At 36.2% G+C, this 19,683-nt stretch overlaps 1 protein-coding gene across 4 annotated transcripts in view; it reads right to left on the minus strand.

The window, feature by feature from the left end:
- The window catches only part of drp2 (dystrophin related protein 2), a 199,013-nt gene that overhangs the window by 36,339 nt on the left and 142,991 nt on the right, over positions 1–19,683 (minus strand). For all 4 annotated transcript variants that reach the window (XM_048175715.1, XM_048175714.1, XM_048175716.1 and 1 more), the window contains 6 exons: positions 17,124–17,270; positions 14,921–14,999; positions 11,678–11,738; positions 6,868–6,929; positions 6,342–6,416; positions 956–1,157 (listed from right to left, as the gene is read on the minus strand). In XM_048175715.1, the coding sequence (XP_048031672.1) occupies positions 956–1,157; positions 6,342–6,416; positions 6,868–6,929; positions 11,678–11,738; positions 14,921–14,999; positions 17,124–17,270 (626 nt within the window). The remainder of the gene's footprint in view (positions 1–955; positions 1,158–6,341; positions 6,417–6,867; positions 6,930–11,677; positions 11,739–14,920; positions 15,000–17,123; positions 17,271–19,683) is intronic.

Below are 19,683 nucleotides of genomic sequence, written 5' to 3' on the forward strand. Positions count from 1 at the left end.
TATCTCGAAATAATGACTTGTGTCAAAATAACGAGATAAGTTTTCTTTTTCTTTTTTTCCTCCCCACCATAAGTTTTTTTTTCCCCACCATGCGGTTCAGGGCTTCCGTAAAAATATATTTTTCTAGGTTAAAAATGATTCATTCATAAAAATCATTATGTTGTTGGGGAGTCACACATCACCACATTTTAAAAAATGAACTAACCTTGTGTTGTCATAAAAAGGTCAGACTATCTGATATTAGAGGATTCAAGAATTTAATTTATTTCTTCATTATAATAATAGGACCAATGTTGTTATTGTTAACTAAAACTAAAATTACTAAAGCATGATTTTTGTTAATTTAAATAAAGCTGAAGTAAAATAAAATATGAATATTAGATGAAAACTTAAACTTAAAAAAGTAAACAAAAATTAGAAATATAGCCTTGTTAAGTAAAATAAATAAAATAAGTTCAAGGTCAAGTATTAAAATTACTAAAATTGAAGACAAATAAATTTATGCTAAATAGAAATATACAAAAAACGAATATAGCACTTAAAATTAAAATGAAATAACATTTAAAAATAAAAAATAAAATTAAAATTAAACTAAAATATAACAATAAAAGCTAATTTAGAGTATTAAATACTATGCTATATAAAAAATAACATTGATCGGAACAGTTGTATCATGTGACTTTTTTTTTTTTTTTTTTACTTTTCCACCTAAAAATCTCAAAATTCATTTTAATGCAGAAATGTTTTTCACTTTTTAATGCATTTCTGAATTAATTAACAGATAGAACAAGAACATCAAGTCATAGACCCTTAAATCCCATAAAAAGGACAGCCCTTTATGCACAGGCTGTGACTGACCAGTAAAATTCTCGCAGCAGCAGGAGGGTGAAGAGTTGGTTTGACATCATTTGTGGGAGCAGGTCAAAGGGGTTGTGGGTGACATTACCGTCAGTACCTGTCGTAAACGTTCAGCAGCCAGTTGAGACACATGTCGACGCAGAGGGGGATATTGATTAAGACGGACCTCTCCTCCTCTAGTCTCTCGTACAGGGAAGTGAGAGCGTGGATGACCTCGACCACATCCATCACATGTTCGGTGTGCTGCAACTCCTGCTGTCTAAACACGTCCACCACGCTGCTCAGCTTCAACAGGTCCACTAGAAAAAAACACACATACAAATAGGCCAGATGCTTATTACTCCATCTGGAGTGTTAACTAATTGGATTTGACTGCTCTAACATCATTTTCTCTGGCCATCTCTAGCGCAGCAGTGAGGGTATAGGGTTAAGGATGTATGCTGATGTCATCCTAATTGGATAATGAGCTGAAACATGGAAGCAGAGAGGCCACGGTGCTTTCAGGGTTAGATGGGTAGACAGAGACACTAACAGGCTTTTTGTTGATGCTCTTTTTATACAGCCATCCTCAATCATCATCACCATTTCTATAGCAATTCGGCTAATGACATGGACTAGCAAACCATGAGGTGCACTGAGAGTAAAGAGAGAGAATGGAAGAGAGAGAGAGAGAGAGAGAGAGAGAGAGAGAGAGAGAAAACAGATGCAAGCAAGCAGTAGATGCGACACTAAAATGCAGTGGGTTCAACCTACTTGAAGGGATAGTTCACCCAAAAATGAAAGTTTTAGAGGTAAAAAATTATATAAATACTGTTCGGTTTCTTGCACAAACCGATCGTTTCATGTCACAAGGGTTTCATTTGGATTTGTCTTTGCATGTTTTTTTTCACTCTTATAGACAAAGATCCCACTGACACGCATTATACGACTGACAGACCACAACGGTTGCAGTTAAAATCATCATTTGTGTTCTACTGAAGAAACAAAGTCACCTACATCTTGGATGCCCTGTGGGTAAGCAGATAAACATCAAATTTTCATTTTTGGGTGAACTATGCCTTTAAAGGCACAATATGTAACTTTTCGCTGCTAGAAGTTGCCTATTTAAAACAAAGGTGTAGCCTGATGACGCTGAGATTGAGTGCGGAATCATGGGAGATGTCGTCTTCACCTCACAGCCAGGGGAAAAGAATCCAACTGGGCACTCGGGCAGAAATCATGTTCATGGATAAGATTATTGAAGTTACTGTAGTATGAAGCAGAGCAGAGCGGAACGAGCAGAATGAGGCCACTGGAGAGGTTGCTAATGAGAGACGAGCACGACACACAGCTTGAGAGCAGCAGAACTTTTATTATGCCACAGACAGCACTTCTGCTTCTTCCGGTTAAGCGTACATGGGGTAACGCAGCACTGTTTTACCATATTAGATACATTTGAGTGTGTTGAAAATGATGTTATGGCACTCGGCGGCTGCTATGAGACACTTGTTGCACACTGCAGTAAGCTAGATCGATATTAGAATATCATATTAATATAATGAAGCAAACAAGATTCAAACAATAAGATTAAACATGTTGAGCTATATAACAATGATTAGTTTTCTGTCTATAAATGTATCCAAACAGTTGTTCCCTTGTCTAATAAAACATATAATATATTAAAGCATCTTTGGTGTTTCCATGGTTTTTACAAAATAAAACCAGAAATCAAGGATAACGCAGGAATGATGTCATTGATAGGAGACGCACGGACATAGTCCGTGTCCTGGTTAAAATTACTTGTTTCTCTGGATTTAAACCTTCTTTGAAACATTTTGGATAATGTAAGTACAAAAGTCAACAAAATATAACACTGTTCTAGTGGTTTTTGGATATTTTAATCCAAAAATCTTACACATTGTGCCTTTAAGTAACCTGAACAATTTATTCATGTCTTCTTCATGAAGATCATTCTATAAACAGGTACATATGTGGAAAAAATGTTCACATATGTACATATGTGGGGGGAAAAAAGACTATCAACGAACAGCTGATGGCATATTTTAGTGTTACTGTAGACTAAATGAAAACCATCTATAACTAAAATTAAAGGTGCCCAAGAACATGTTTTCAAAAGATGTAATATAAGTCTTAGGTGTCCCCTGAATGTGTCTGTGAAGAATACTCAAAATACCCCATAGTTTTTTTTTTTTTGTTTTATTAATTTTTTTAACTGCCTATTTTGGGGCATCATTATAAACGCGCCGATTTATGCAGCGCGGCCCCTTTAAATCTTGTGCTCTCCGCCCACGGAGGAGCTTGTGCTTGCCTTAAACAGCTATAAACAAAGTTCACACAGCTAATATAACCCTCAAAATGGATCTTTACAAAGTGTTCGTCATGCAACATGTCTAATCGCGTAAGTATGGTATTTATTTGGATGTTTACATTTGATTCTGAATGAGTTTGATTGTGCTCCGTGGCTAACGGCTAATGCTACACTGTTGGAGAGATTTAAAAATAATTAAGTTATGTTTATGAATTATACAGACTGCAAGTGTTTAAAAAATGAAAATAACGACAGTCTTGTCTCCGTGAATACAGTAAGAAACGATGGTAACTTTAACCACATTTAACAGTACATTAGCAACATGCTAACGAAACATTTAGAAAGACAATTTACAAATATCACTAAAAATATCATGATATCATGGATCATGTCAGTTATTATTGCTCCATCTGCCATTTTTCGCTGTTGTCCTTGCTTGCTTACCTAGTCTGATGATTCAGCTGTGCTCATCCAGACGTTTATACTGGCTGCCCTTGTCTAATGCCTTTCATAATGTTGGGAACATGGGCTGGCATATGCAAATATTGGGGGCGTACACCCCGACTGTTACGTAACAGTCGGTGTTATGTTGAGATTCGCCTGTTCTTTAGAGGTCTTTTAAACAAATGAGATTTATATAAGAAGGAGGAAACAATGGAGTTTGAGACTCACTGTACGTCATTTCCATGTACTGAACTCTTGTTATTCAACTATGCCGAGGTAAATTCAATTTTTGAATCTAGGGCACCTTTAAAATGAAAACTGAAAGCGGGTTTATGTCTATCTGTGATTTTAGTTAACAATACTAATATTAATTCTGAAATTTCTTTTATATTTTGTGAATGGCATCATCATTTCATTTTTTAGTGAACATTTCAAGGACATTTCAAGGTCTCCTCTTTATCACTTTACCAAGTTTTGACTTGAGGACACTTCTTAAGCCTCTTACTTTGAATTGAAAAAAGAAAAAGAAAAGCAGTGAAAAGTCTGCAATGTCAAATTAAACTGTAAAACCATCGACCCTGTTAACTTTCTGAAGTATGTCTTCAAAAATGATGGTACAATGCATTTTACTTGTGCTTAAAAAAGAAGCCAATTTTTAATTGATTACATATACTTTTATAGAAATATACACTTAAATATACGCTCTATAAAAGGATCCATTTATCCTGTTCAAAACTCTCCACAAAGAAGAACACAGACATTAAAAAGTACCAGGGCATTCTGAAGAAATAAAATCTTTTGCAAGACACATATCAGGGTACCCCCAGGATCCTCCAAATGAAATTCAAGGCTTTTTAAGACCTTTTTAATACCATTTTAAATGAAATTCAATGCCAACTTCGTACCCATTCTGACAGAAGTATGAGGGGAAAATGTCAAATCTGTATAAATTTTGAACCCTAGAAAATAATTAATTCGGCATATATTTTTATACCTATACTATAAATATTTTATTTACCATAGGCCTACTAAATGTAAACAGCAGTGTCTCTCTCATTGTTACAGAGTGTAATATAATTATATAGGCTAATACTATGATGTAATTGATGTAATACTCCTAATGTAATTGATGTAATACTACTAATATACTAATATAATACTACTAATATAATACTATTAATTGCAATAGTCTGGTGCAACTTCTCACATCCAACAAGGTGCATGGAATAAAAAAAATTAGTAATTTAGGAACAAAACCAGCAACACTCATAGATGCCACAGAGGGGTCAGAAATAAACAAAAAACTGAAGCTATATATATCAACTTTATTTTGCCAAAAAATAAAAATCTCTCATTGTTATTAGTTTTTAACATTTAGTGGAAGTAGGCTGTTTTCCTTTACTTCATGCTAGCTTAAATAAAATTAAAATCTTGCACTGAACAACACTGTACAGAACAAATACAACCCTTGAATACATTTGTACACTCTTCTGTTTCTTGACATGGTAGCATCGGACGCGTTTCGGTGATTTAAAACGACGCTCGACTTAAAGTCGAGTGCTTTTACTGTAATTTAGGCAAGCGCGCTCATAATAGAAGCGACGCGGTTGAGAGCGCGGCTCATGGTTGCATAGCAACGACAGACGCCACGGGAGCGAAAGCGCATTGGAAAGAAGGAGAATGCCGGCGCGGCCGCGTATGTGACGCGTACTAGAGAATAATAATTATAATAATAATAATAATTTAGCGGGCCGGATTATGTTTTATTTTTTAGATCAGTTGCGGGCCGTAAATGGCCCGCGGGCCGGCAGTTTGAGACCACTGGACTAGACTATCACAGAACGCTGACACAATCAGCTACCCAATGATGATTTTCATTCAATCCGAGCACAGATATTGACTCGTATTACTCGTATAATACTCGTACTCGGCAGAAGTGCTTTATCCGTACCGGATACTCGTTTCAGCCAAGTATCCGGCTCATCTCTAGTAATTTACCTCACTTGCCTAGTAACCATAGTAACGGGTGCGCGAGCTTTCGCGCTTACTGCTATGACGTGGAGCGCGAGGTGCACTCAACATTACGCTGCATGAATTTTTAATTAGCCTACACTAGTAACAGTTCATTTTGTTACGGTATGAACTTAATCCTAGGAAAAGTTAAAAAATAAAAATAAGACCTTTGTAACGAAATCCAAGACTTTGTATACCAAATTCAAGGCTATTAAGGCCTTAATTTTAGATTATCAAATTTAAGACTTTTTCAATGCTTTTAAGACCCCGCGGGTACCCTGCATATAAATCACAAATATTTAACTGTATTACAGAAGATGTTTTACCAGTGGCTCTTAAAAGCATAAAATGCACTTATACGGACACGTGTATATTTATATTATGTACACAGAGGAGGGGCTGAAGGAAACAAGGGAACTGCCGATGAGAGAGAGCTCCTGTCTGGACAGTGGCAGATAAACATCCACCCGCAAAGCGTTTCACATGGGGAACAGTGGATAATTCTTCAAGCAGACTTCTTAATTACCACCCCCGAAGAAGAACAATCACACCAATTATTAGGCTTAATTAAGCTGCATAAAAATCAGTAGGTCCTAATGAAAAAGACAGATCAGAAGCTCACAGCAGGGCCGACCCTGTACATGAATAATCAATGACGTGGGCTCAGAGAGCAGGAGAGGAAAAGGGCAAACCAATGGGGGTGCTGTTTTTTACATACATCTTAATGCCTTCTGCACGTGCCTCAGCTTCATGGCCGTCCGGTATGCAGAGAACTTGATGTTATTCAGGTCCGCTGTGAGAGAACAGCAAAAAGAGAGAATAACTTAAGGAAAGAGAAAAAAATCTGCAAAGGAATTAGCAAACAGAGACAGAAAGCAATGTGTCACTTCAGTGGGGTTGAGATGTTTATGCTCATGCCGTGCCAGTGTATTTAGACTACTAGCGCCACATCGCATCAGATTAGCACACACAGTAAAACGCCCTTTAATCATGATTAATTAGAAGCTATGGTTGTATGGTTGGCCCAGCTGCCCTCGGGTTAACGAGAGAGCTGTCGACATTTCTGGGGTGGGATGAAATATTAGGTTATAATTAGAGGTCCAGGTAAAGAAATCGAGCTCAGTGTGAGACCATCTTCTAGTTGTTGTATTTGAGCTTGTGTGTGTCCACATCACGGTTCCCCAGTGGGAAGCAGACACATAGAAGATATAGGAGCAGAGTTTAATTGTGTTTAATTGCCTTACCCAGAGCCTGGTATAATTCAGTCATCTTTGGATGGTCCCAGCAGGTTGTCTGGGCCTGATGGCTATAAAAAGGAGAGAAAGAGAGAGAAATAAGAGCAGAGTAGTGAAGCCAAAAATAGAAAAACATCGAGAGAAGAGGGAGAACACGTGTGTGAGAAACATTAAAGGAGCAGTTCACCCAAAAATGAAAATTCTGTCACTCATTCTTTCATTATTTATTACCCTCATGCCACTCCAAACTCACATGACTTTGGTTCTTCTATGCACAAATGCAAATTTTAGTCATTATGGACTGAAAAATTTCCCCTCCGTCTCTCATTTGCACATGCCGTGCTCAGTAGTGGGTTCAACCTACTTAAGTAACCTGAACAATTTATTCATGTTTTCATTCTACAAACTAAATATGTTCACATATCAACAAACAGCTGATGGCAATTTTTACTGTGTTACTATAGACCAATTTGGAGCAGACGTCACATTTAAGTCACTCGCAGCTTTCGCATACTGTTGGCAGAAAAACAACGGTAACAAGTGGAGGAAAATGGGCAAAATCCACAGAATAAAAGAAAAATGTTTTGTTGTGCCTTTGGATGTCTTCATTTTTATAGAATACCGTTGTTGAAGACGTCCTTTGAAGCTAAACGCAGACGTTTATGTAGTAAGTCAACGACTGGACTGATGAAACATGCAATGATTAGTCTACTACTAAAGCATGAATTTGATGTAAACAGTAAGTTAACATAATATGTAGTTCATAGGGGACATACATACATAGCAGTTACAGCATGAAATAATATTATTATTATTATTATTAACACGAAATAAAATAATATATAAACCTATAACATTGTACATGGATAACTTTTAAACATAAAACATTTTTATCTCTCAATTCTGACTTTTTTTCTTGCATTTGTGTGTTTATATCTCCAAGTTCGGATTTTATAACTCGCATTTGTGAGTTGATATCACAATTCTGAGGGAAAAAAGTCAGAATCGCAGGATATAAACTCGCAATTCTGAGGAAAAAAGACAGAATAACGAGTATATCTCAAAATTCTGTTTTTCCTTCTAAGAATTGTGATATATAAGCTTGGATTTTTGAGAAAAAAGTCATAATTGTGAGATATAAACTCGAAATTAACCTTTTTTATTCTTTTATCCCATGGCTTTCACAGACTGCTACCGCAGAACAGTCATTTTCTGCCACCAGGTAGGCTCCGCCCACAAAAAAACATTATCGCTGTTTGTAAACACAAAATCGGTCTATAGACTATATGGAAACAATCTTAAATTTTAAATCTTAAAATTTAAAATTTTAGTTACAAAATTAGATTTTAGTTAACAATATTACCTAATTAATTCCTCTTATCTCATATCTGTCCATATATGTCCTCTTATCTCATATCTGCATATTCAAATTTGGCAATTGGTTAAGGATGCACACAGGAACCGTTTCTCACTTTTTGTGATAGAAAAAAAACCAGTTTGGGTTTGGAATGACATGAGGGTGCGTAAATCGTAATTCTTGGGTCAACTGTATCTTTAAGTACACTGTATTATACAAAAATTTTTTTACATTCAAATCCTTTTTTTTTTCTTTAAAAAAAAAATCACTATAGTAAAAACCTGTAAATTGTTCAAATGTATGTTACTTAAAGGATTAGTTCACTTTCAAATGAAAATTAGCCCAAGCTTTACTCACCCTCAAGCTATTCTATGTGTATATGAATTTCTTCTTTCTGATGAACACAATCGGAGAAATATTAATAAATATCCTGTAAACAGAATCAACGAGTATGAGCTGAAGTGCCTCCATCCACATCCATCCATCATAAAAGTAAACCACACGGCTCCGGGGGGGTTAATAAAGGCCTTCTGAAGCAAAGCGATGTGTTTGTGTAAAAAAAATTATCAATATTTAATAAGTTATGAAGTAAAATATCTATATCAGAAAATATCTTACAGAAAAAGCTTAACAGTTCCCTTTTTTCCATAAGTTGAATACAAAAGGCAGTCTGGCGGAAGCTAGATATTTTACTTCATAACTCATTAAATATGGATTTTTTTTTTTTACACAAACACATCGCTTCAGAAGGCCTTTATTAACCCCCGGAGCCACATGGAATACGTTTATGATGGATATGGATGGAGGCACTTTCTTCAGCTCATACTCGATCCCGTTCACTGCCATTATAAAGCTCGGATGCATCAGGATATTTATTAATATATCTCTGATTGTGTTCATCAGAAAGAAGAAAGTCATATACACCTAGGATGGCTTGAGGGTGAGTAAAGCTTGGGCTAATTTTCATTTGAAAGTGAACTAATCCTTTAATTGCATGCATTGAAAAACTGTGAGTAGTTGTAAATATACGTAATTTTACTATAAATTTTACTGTCAAATTTTGTTTTTGAAAGTAAAATCTAAAAAATTTTGTATAATTTGTGATAAAAATTAAAAGCACTTTTACAGAAGTCCCTGCACGACAGATCACATATGATTTTTATTTAAATAATTTAGTTTCATCTAATTTTTATTATCAGTAATGTACATTGGGGTGTTTCGTGTTTAATTTTCTGTTATTTGGCTATTATTTATTGTATTACTTTAGTGTCGTGTGTTACTCTGATGCCATTTTGTCTTGTGGTTATCAGTACATTTAAAGGTGCCCTAGATTCAAAATTTGAATTTACCTCGGCATAGTTGAATGACAAGAGTTCAGTACATGGAAAAGACATACATTGAGTTTCAAACTCCATTGCTTTCTCTTTCTTATGTAAATCTCATTTGTTTAAAAGACTTCCGGAAAACACGCGGATCTCAACATAACACCGACTGTTACGTAACAGTCGGGGTGTACACCCCAATATTTGCATATGCCAGCCCATGTTCCCAACATTATCATTATGAAAGGCATTAGACAAGGGCAGCCAGTATTACCGTCTGGATCTGCACAGGTGAATCAACAGACTAGGTAAGCAAGAACAAAAGCGAAAATGGCAGATGGAGCGATAATAACTGACATGATCCATGATAGTATGATATTTTTAGTGATATTTGTAAATTGTCTTTCTAAATGTTTCGTTAGCATGTTGCTAATGTACTGTTAAATGAGGTTAAAGTTACCATCGTTTCTTACTGAATTCACGGAGACAAGAGTCGTCGCTATTTTCATTTTTAAACACTTGCAGTCTGTATAATTCATCAACACAACTTCATTCTTTATAAATCTCTCCAACAGTGTAGCATTAGCCGTTAGCCACGGATCACAGCCTCAAACTCATAGAGAATCAAATATAAACATCAAAATAAATACTTTACTCACATAATTCGAAGCATGCATGACGAACATCTTGTAAAGATCCATTTGAGGGTTATATTAGCTGTGTGAACTTTGTAAATGTGCTGTAATATAATCGAGAGCTCGTGTGGCAGGGAGCACGCGAATTAAAGGGGCGGCGCACTGAAAAAATCAGTGCATAGTTAATGATGCCCCAAAATAGGCAGTTAAAAAAATTAATTTAAAAAAATCTATGGGGTATTTTGAGATGAAACTTCACAGACACATTCAGGGAACACCTTAGACTTATATTACATCTTCCTACTTTTTAAAGCATTCTTGGGCACCTTAAGGTAAAAAGCAGATTTTGATAGTTGAAGTAGATTGCTATATTCACATTATAACATACCACTTAATTTAATATGCAGTTATATACAGTCACCAAAATATCTATGATGTAAGAAACAGAGAGAGTGAGCACTAACAACTATAGTGATCTTGAACAAAGATCTCAGTGCCATTAAGTGCTCATATCCTCACACATAAGGGCTGTATTAATGACATTCAATGAAAATCTCAAATACTACACTTGGCTCGAAAAGGCATGTACAATAAAAGCTAGATAAATCCGTGTGTGCTACATGCTTTACTGCATCAACCACCTGTATTCATGACTTCCAGCACTCTGCAGCCTCTATAGCACCAACAGCCATGAAATAAAGATATAAGATGAATAAACAATGGGAACAAGTAAACGAGTGAGAGGGACTGAAGAGGGAAGTTGGCCAGCTGTTCATTCACTCATCATTACCTGCGCTAATGATTACATTGATTGGCCAGTGACATGAAAACCTTCTGTTGCATAATTTTTACCCTGTGGCTTGTTCACACAGACCACACATATTGTCCCTTCTCACCATTTGGCATGAAATTGATTTTTCCTTGTCTGCTCCCTTTGACGTCAGGGTTAGTAATGTGTTCTTGTCATTCTATCAGCCAATTGTAATTCCATCAGCAGTTATGACATAATTTCCGCACGTGACTTTTTAAGCGCATGATCTGAGCTGTAGCTGTGATTCCAATAAATGCTATTTTCAGTTTCCTTTTTTTTTTTTATAGTTTTAGTTAATGATAACAACACTGATTGCTATGAATAAAGATTTCAAATGGTAACGTTTCAGGGAACTACCACTGAGATGAATAGGAATGCTAAAGGAAATCTTTCAAACTATTACAGACCTCCTTTTCTCTCGACTGAGGATGTTAACCTCTGCAATCCCCATCCAACACAGACTCTGTTGTGACATCTATAAACTCAAATTATTAAAAATGCACTGCGCTGTGTGACAAAAGGAACGCCAGAGCTGAAATGTTGTTTTCTTTTTTTAATCTCTGTGCAATAATCTTCTGCACCAGGGATCAGTAATTGAGTTTTCTTTCTATTCCTGATAATCTGACATGCCAATCTCACAGTTTTTCACTGTCTTTCTCATTCTGACACTCTGATGGTTTACGGCTGGACTTACTTGATATAGTATGGCACTTTGTTGGGGGATATGGCACGTTCCCAAGGAATCTGCACAGAGCCTGGAGTGACAAAGGAAGAAAGAGGGCAATATCAATCAGACAGACATGTCGAGCATGAAAAGCTATTTTGAAAATCTCAAACGGCACAGCTCAAGGTCCTTCTAGCATACTGCTTCCACACGGAGAGGCTATTAAACAACAGTTGCACCTCAAAAGTGTTCAGAAAAGCTTTTCTGTAAGTGGAGCTGTGTAAACTTCTTTATGTGGAACTTCTAAGGTCAAACGCTGCTGTGCTATGATATACAATTGTAAAAACTGAGAGCTATATAGACAGTGAGGTCATTTAGGGAGCTTCAGCACCCCGTCTTTCTTTTCAGCTGCTTTTACACTTTAAAAAGAATTAAATGTCAGCACACTTAAATTCTCAGTTTATGTAACGTTACAAGTTTTATCCTTCCCTCTAGTCAGTGGTGAAACGAGTGAGGACAGGACACCACCTCCGCATATGGCTTTCATAAGTACACTATACTACTTTATTTCTCTATCCTTACTCTGTTCCAGTGAAATCATAAAATAGAGTGCCACAAAATACATCACCATTACTGATATACTGAGATACTGACATTTTAAATTTTTTTTTTTGACTATTAAAAAATAATTGACTAATAATTGCCAAAATTGGTTAGCAAGTTTTTGTTAACTTTAATCTGGAATGGATCGTATTTGTCCAAGAAATAAGCTGCGTCCTCCGGAGGTCGCATTTGAAGCCTGCATACATCATCAAGGATGTCTTATTTAAGAAAAGTAACCGTAATAAAATTGACTGTTATTCCTCGTGAGGTGTAAAATACTGTAATTTTGTTCTTACTTTGCAGTCAGAGGTTACTTTTCTTAAATTAGACCGCCTCAATGACATATGCATCCTTCAAATGTGACCTCCGGAGGATGCGGCCTTCGAAATGAGACGCAGCAACAGACTACCTGTCATTCTGGAACCTATACTGCCACCTATTGCCTATTGTTCTTTTTTTGACTATAGGTGCATCCCAATTTGCGTACTTATGCACTATTCTATGACGTTTTTAAGTATAAACATTGCAAGTAGTGTGTTCACACTGAAAATTCCAAAAAGAAAAAGTACACTTTAAATACCCGGATGATGTACGAAATTAACAGAAAAAACATATGCTGCGTCCCAATTTGCATACTATCCGTCCTAAATAGTATTCGAAAAAAGAATTAGCATGTCCCAAATTGTAGTATGTTGAAATGAATATTCCAAAGATACATGGATCTAACCGGATGGTCTACTTTTTCCGGTTAGAATTCGAAGTGCAGATCCGTGTACACTTCTAACGGCTAATATTGCCTATAACACATTGCGATGTGGACGATGATTTGATTAGAACTACAAATACGAATAAAAAGTGTTAAAAAACTACAAACATGATGGACATGCGAGGTCCGACGTTTAAGCAGAGCAGTTAAGATAAAGGGGCTTGAATGATTAATAATCAGTATCCAACCTGAAGAAAAGATATTTATTAAATGTTATCTACATTATATTTCATCTGCAACAGCATTGTGAACTTTTATAACGATGCGTTTGGTCATTAACTTTTAAATGCATCATTATGCAAAGATGAGGAGAGTTCTCTGCATGAAAGACCCATGACTGGCAGATAAATGTCCGACTACATTTCTCTCCGAAACGGTAGGAAATTAAATTTAATTGAATGTGGAGGATTTTAATTGTGACAAAATGATTGACAAGGCAATTTAAACAGTTACAGGTTGCGTAACTAAGCGACAGAATGTCCGTTAAAGACGCAGTCATGACGAGGTAGTATGTCCCAAAGCTTGCATACTCTTCTGCTACACACTCAAAAGTATGTACTTTTTCTTTACAAAAACAGTACATACTTTTAGGACGTAGTATAAGTAGGCGAATTGGGACGCAGCAAAAGTGTGGAATGTTGGACATTTCATGCACTCAACTGTCACAGTTTTAATTACGTAGTCGGGGGGGGGGGGCTATCAGACTCTGATGTTAAAGTCGGCATGAAGCGGAAATTGCGATTGTCTTTTCTTCTCTACTGTGACGTCTATCCGAGTGAAACGGCATCTGAAATGAGAGGGCGGGACTTCATTTCGTCCTTCAGGAATTGATTGGATCGTTGAAAGTTGGGCGTTGCTAACAAAATGGAGGCAGATCTGAATACCCGTTTGCAGTCAGTGGGGGATTTCTCTCCACAGGACTCACTAAACAGCACTAAACAGCGAGAGAGTGCGCAAGAGAGACTGACTGACGGTGCGGAGCGAGCATTTTTGGTTCATTCATATGAAGGTTGAGCCTCACGCTCGCGTGTAAGTTAAGCGTGACACTCAACTTCCATAGGAATGAATCAGGTTCCTTTCAATGTTTGAGGGTACTGTACACCAGCATTTTCCCCTTATGTCATTGGATCTGCTGCCAGTTCCAGATAGCTCCGCCTTTGCGCCATGACATGTGACAGGAAGAGACGATGAGTTGTTTTGAGGGGGGAGGGGAGGTTAATGTTTTTGATTAAAGATTACGAGGGCACATGAATTAAAAAAAGAAAAATAATGAAGTGCACGGATAAATTATTAAAAATAAATACTACAATATTCCATAAAAAATAAGAGTTGTCAATTTTGATTTCATGCCGACTTTAAATGACAAAATAACCTCAAAATTCACACACTACGCGGATGAGTAATGCATAAGTACATAGTGTATAGTGCGTAGTGTATAGATCACATTAATGATATTTCTCTAAATTTCTTTTCATTTATTTATGTGGAAACTTGTTTTAATAAGCAAAACATGACTGAGTGCACCTTTAAAATTCCATTATGAGTCCTGAAAATTTGAGAGAGCCATTCTCATTTATAACTGAACTGTGTGTGTAGGTTGAGTCCAAGTAAAGATATGAGCAAAGACTCTGAGTCTAAATGCTCTCAAGTCCATGACAAGACCAAGACCATGTAAATATGGTCTCGGACACCAGACTGGCCCCAGAGTCTGATCTTGAGTATTACATAATAAATTTGTAGCAGGGACTGTCTTTGTCCTGCAATGTTTCACAGGACAGATCTAATGTGACAGTGAAAATTAATAAAGATACAGTTCACCAGGTCCACTTGAAAACCCCACTCCAGTGAGCTCCATCAACCATCCCTCACTCTCTACAGCTTCAAATGAGTTATACCACACTTACTGGAAAGGAAGTGCTGTGATCCGGGGCCAAAATCTCTGTGGGCATCTTGCAATTGTTTTAGACGTTCTTCAATAGACCCCTTGAGTAAAAAGGGAGAAAGATGAGTGAATTACTTTACATACTAAATCAGAGTTCTCTGATTGTGTAATAGAATGGTTCAGAATGTCAGATGGGTTTATAACAGCATGACAGTGAGCAAATAATGACAAAATTTTCATTTTGGAGTCCCTTCAAGTTTTTATATAAATGGACCAGTACCAGTCTGCTGCTTCCAATCAGTTTTTGAAGAATACAGACTGAATAGATGAGCAGTGACTGAGATAAATGCTCTGGAAAGTCTGTGAGCAGTTATAAGGAAAGTGGTGAGGGTGTTGCACAAGAAGTTTCCCAAGAGTAATCAACGCCTGTCGTTGTCACCACCAACCAGACGTCTCTGGGGAAAGGTGGACTACCTAATTCTGAGTTATTTACAATGTAAATCATTCAGAGGATGTCAAAACACTGACATATACAAAGGCCAGCAAATCCACTCAAGCATGAAATATTTTCTTTCCCTCACTCTCTTCCTGTATTCTGGGAGGCATTTCAAGGACAACCAACACTGCTTTGCAATAACACAAAGATAATACTGTCCCGTGTAAAGGCAGACATTTCTGATGGTAAAGTGACGACAAAGAAATTTATAGTAAAGATTTCACATGTATAAATTACATTAAAATGTATTAAAAAAGAAAATACTTATTTTAAACTGTAACATTTCACATTATGTCAGTATTTACTATATTTTGATCAAATAAATGTAGCTTGGCGACACCTAGAAATACAATGGGCCCAAAGCCACAAGTCTTAAGAAGTTATGTTTCAAATTTGAGGATGATATAACAAAAAATTAGGTTCCTAGAAGTTTTTTTCTCTGACTAGTGCCTTTTCCAAAAATGGCCACTTAGGAGCTCCAAAGCCCAATTGGTAACAAAATAATCTGATGGCTAGAGAAAGCTATTAAAGTTACTTTTACATATAGCACATATACTAAACCTGCATCGCTAGGCTCTGTCAACAGGCGCTATATTGCTGGCCGATTCAGACAGCAATTGGCCTCCAAAAGCAATTGTTTGGAGGCTATAAATGGACAAAAACCACAATCATTCAGGCAAAAGACATCATGTACTCTCCAAAAACAATGAATGGAAAAACAGCGCGGTCTGGGATGCAGAAGAAAAACAGTGACGTGACTAGTGACAGGTGCACCTGTCATACGAGCTCTGATTTCTGAATGTATATAATCATAAACATGCCTTTATTGTCCATCAAGATTTACTACAATGACAATGGCTGGAGAATATGCCTCTCAAGATGTCACAAAATCTGACGGCACTGCTTGGATATCATAAGTAAAACTACCACCCTATTTGGAGAAATAAACTTTCGAGGTGGGCTTATTTGTTTGTGAGAGTCTTATGTATATGATTGTATACAGTTTTACAACTTAAACAGTGCCAAGGTTGCATAATTTCTTAAAGAATGGTGGAGAGCAGATCATTCAGGCGAAATCTCACGTAAACAATGGACAATATATCAATATTTTACAATCATTTTAATCGATTGACAGCCCTAACAAACATATGAACATCTGAGCATTAAAAGCCAAGGATTCTTCAACACAGCATTTCTTATGGCATTCATACAACAAACAAAACGAAAAATGCTCACAGACAATAGTCCTGCAAGTTTCCTCTCACATTAAATACACACAAACTACTGCAGATATGCATTTCATATTTTTCAATAACTGGATTCACACACTCCCACACACTCAAGTGTACTTTTCATTCTTTCTGCATCTCTTTCTGGCTCTCTTAAGCTCATATAGCACATAAAACAACCAGATGCAATCGAAACACTCAATTTCATTTTACATCTTCTCTATTTTCTCGTTGGAAAGGCCTTTGTTTTCCCATGAGCATGTAGACAAAAGGCACTCCCCGTGACCGATGATAATGGAGCCATCACCGCTCCCAGCCAGGCAGGACCAGTTTATTATATTCCATCTTCTAAGATCCGTTTTTCATAGTGTATATGTGCAAACTTAGTTGGCTGGAGCCAGCGCTGCTGACGGTGACCTGTGTACTGTATGATCTCCATAGGGGTCCATTAGTTATGGTGGGCAGGTAAGGATGAGATAAGGATGGTGTGATTTCACTACCTGCAGAAGTTTCCATCTGTTGTTGAGGTGCTCCAGGGCTCTGGCGTTGTCCATAGACAAGTGCACGTCAGATATGGCCAGCTGATGGGCCAGGTCATTTATGTGTTTCATTCCTTCCTTCACCTGGGTCAGCTCTTCTTTAAACAGCTACAACGGAAAGAGAAAATTAATATATATGAAGAGTTCAGATGCAAAAACCTCTAAGTCCATATGACATGTTTTCTTTTAAATAAGCATTTTGTACCAGGCTCCTATGTTTAGGTTCAGTAATTTGACTTTAATGGCAATGAAAAAGATATTATTAGTCAGTTATTGAAATGCCTTATTTTCAAAAATGTCACTTATGTCAATTCATTGGTCCTTCCCTCACAATGAACAACACTGCAATCCTCATCCATGCACTGGTTACTTCATGTATTGATTATTGCAACGCTCTTCTTACTGGTCTTCCTTCTAAACTTCTCTATAGACTTCAGTTGGTTCAAAACTCTGCGTCTCATGTTCTTACTAGAATTCCTTCTATTGTGCACATTCCACCAATTCTTCAGTGCCTACACTAGCTTCCAGTGAAGTATCACACTGATTTCAAAATTCTGCTTCTCACATTCAAGGCACTTCACAACCTCGCACTTACATACCTTACTGATCTTCTTCATATTTATACCCCTTCACGCACTCCAGGATTTATACACTTAACTAGCATAAGAGCCAGAACTTTTAGCCATGCGGCCCCTCGCCTATGGAACTCTCTCCCTCTCGATATTCGTAAAAGTGACATTCTTTAAAATCATGTCTTAAGAGTTACCTTTTTACACAGGCTTTTTTTTTATTAGCCTGTACTGTATTCTACTATATCTATGATGCATGTGTGTTGTTAAGTGGTTGTATTCTGTAATGCTTAGGGGATTTGTTTATTGTTATTCATTTATTTATTTATTTATATTCTTTTTTATATTATTGTTTTGTTTGCTTGTAAGGAAAATGACCTTGGGTGTTATGAAAGGTGCCGTTAAATAAAATGCATTGCATTATTATTAACAAAATTGAAAAATCTTTGCAAAACCAGAAAAGCAAAAGTCCATGTGTGTGTGTGTTTTTTTAAATAAATACTACAATATATATATATATATATATATATATATATATATATATATATATATATATATATTATATTTTTTATTTTTTTTTTTTTTTTTTTCAAAAAGCTAAGTCATCAGCTAAGTTCAACTATGTGGACAACAAGACATAGTAAAATGCAGTTTAACATACAATATATATTATATATACAGTGTGGGGAAGATTACTTTTAAAAAGTATTTTCCACAGTATTTCTTGAAGGAAAAAATGCAGACAACCTTTAAAAAAACTTACTAATACAACAATGCATTAAGAGCTAGGGTGTGTAAATTCTTTGAATTGCATGAACAGGGTAAATTGTAACTATTTTGTTGTCTGGGAAACATGGGAATCTGGGAATCATTCTTTGATTAATTGAAAGCTTGAAAGAACAGCATTTATCTGAAATGGACAGCTTTCGTAACATTATGTACTACCATTCAAATGTTTGAAAGAAATTAACACTTTGATTCAGCAAGGATGCATTAAATTGATCAAGAATGACAGTAAAGACATTTTTAATATTACAAAAGCATTCTCTTTTGGATAAATGCTGTTCTTTTGAATCTTTCTATTCATCAAAGTATCCTGAAAAAAAAAAAAAACACATTACAAAAAAAATCATACTAATCCCAGTTTTTTAAACAGTAGTGTACTGTATTATAGATAGATAGATAGATAGATAGATAGATAGATAGATAGATAGATAGATAGATAGATAGATAGATAGATAGATAGATAGATAGATATTTTATATGTTTAAGTAAACTTTTATTCCATTCACAGCTTACAGTGGTCCATTTTCAATACATCCGCCACCTGAGCTTGCTTCCTTCTACACATTTACATTGAGGTGCTACACTGGGCATAGGTGCAAGAGAGATCCAGTCTGCCAGTAGCACAGAGTGAAACTGCACCAAATGTCAAAGTGTGACAAGAACGTGTGTGAGAGTGTGAACTGGTGTCAAGAGAAAATTTGGGGGGGGGAGAGAGAGAGAGAGAGAGAGAGAGAGAGAGAGAGAGAGAGAGAGAGAAATATTTTTGTAAGTGAAAAGATGAGTTGAAATACACCATCATTGTGGGTTGATAGGATTTTTGAATGTTTCTGAAAGAAGTCTCTTATGCTCACCAAGGCTGGATTTATTTGATCAAAAATACAGTATGAACAGTAATATTGTGAAATTGTATTACTGTTTAGAAGAACTGTTTCCTATTTGAATATATTTTAAAATGTAATTTATTCCTGTGATAGCAAAGCTGAATTTTAAGCAGCCATTACTCTAGTCTTCAGTGTCACATGATCATTCAGTAATCATTCTAACATGCTGATTTGATGCTCATCAATGCTGAAAACAATTGTGCTGCTTAATATTTTTGTAGAAACCATGATACATTTTGTTACTGTTGTTTTTTCTCCAGGAATAAATAAAAAGGAAAATTCCAG

Source organism: Megalobrama amblycephala, linkage group LG23 (assembly GCF_018812025.1).
Source record: "Megalobrama amblycephala isolate DHTTF-2021 linkage group LG23, ASM1881202v1, whole genome shotgun sequence".
Lineage (NCBI taxonomy): Eukaryota > Metazoa > Chordata > Actinopteri > Cypriniformes > Xenocyprididae > Megalobrama > Megalobrama amblycephala.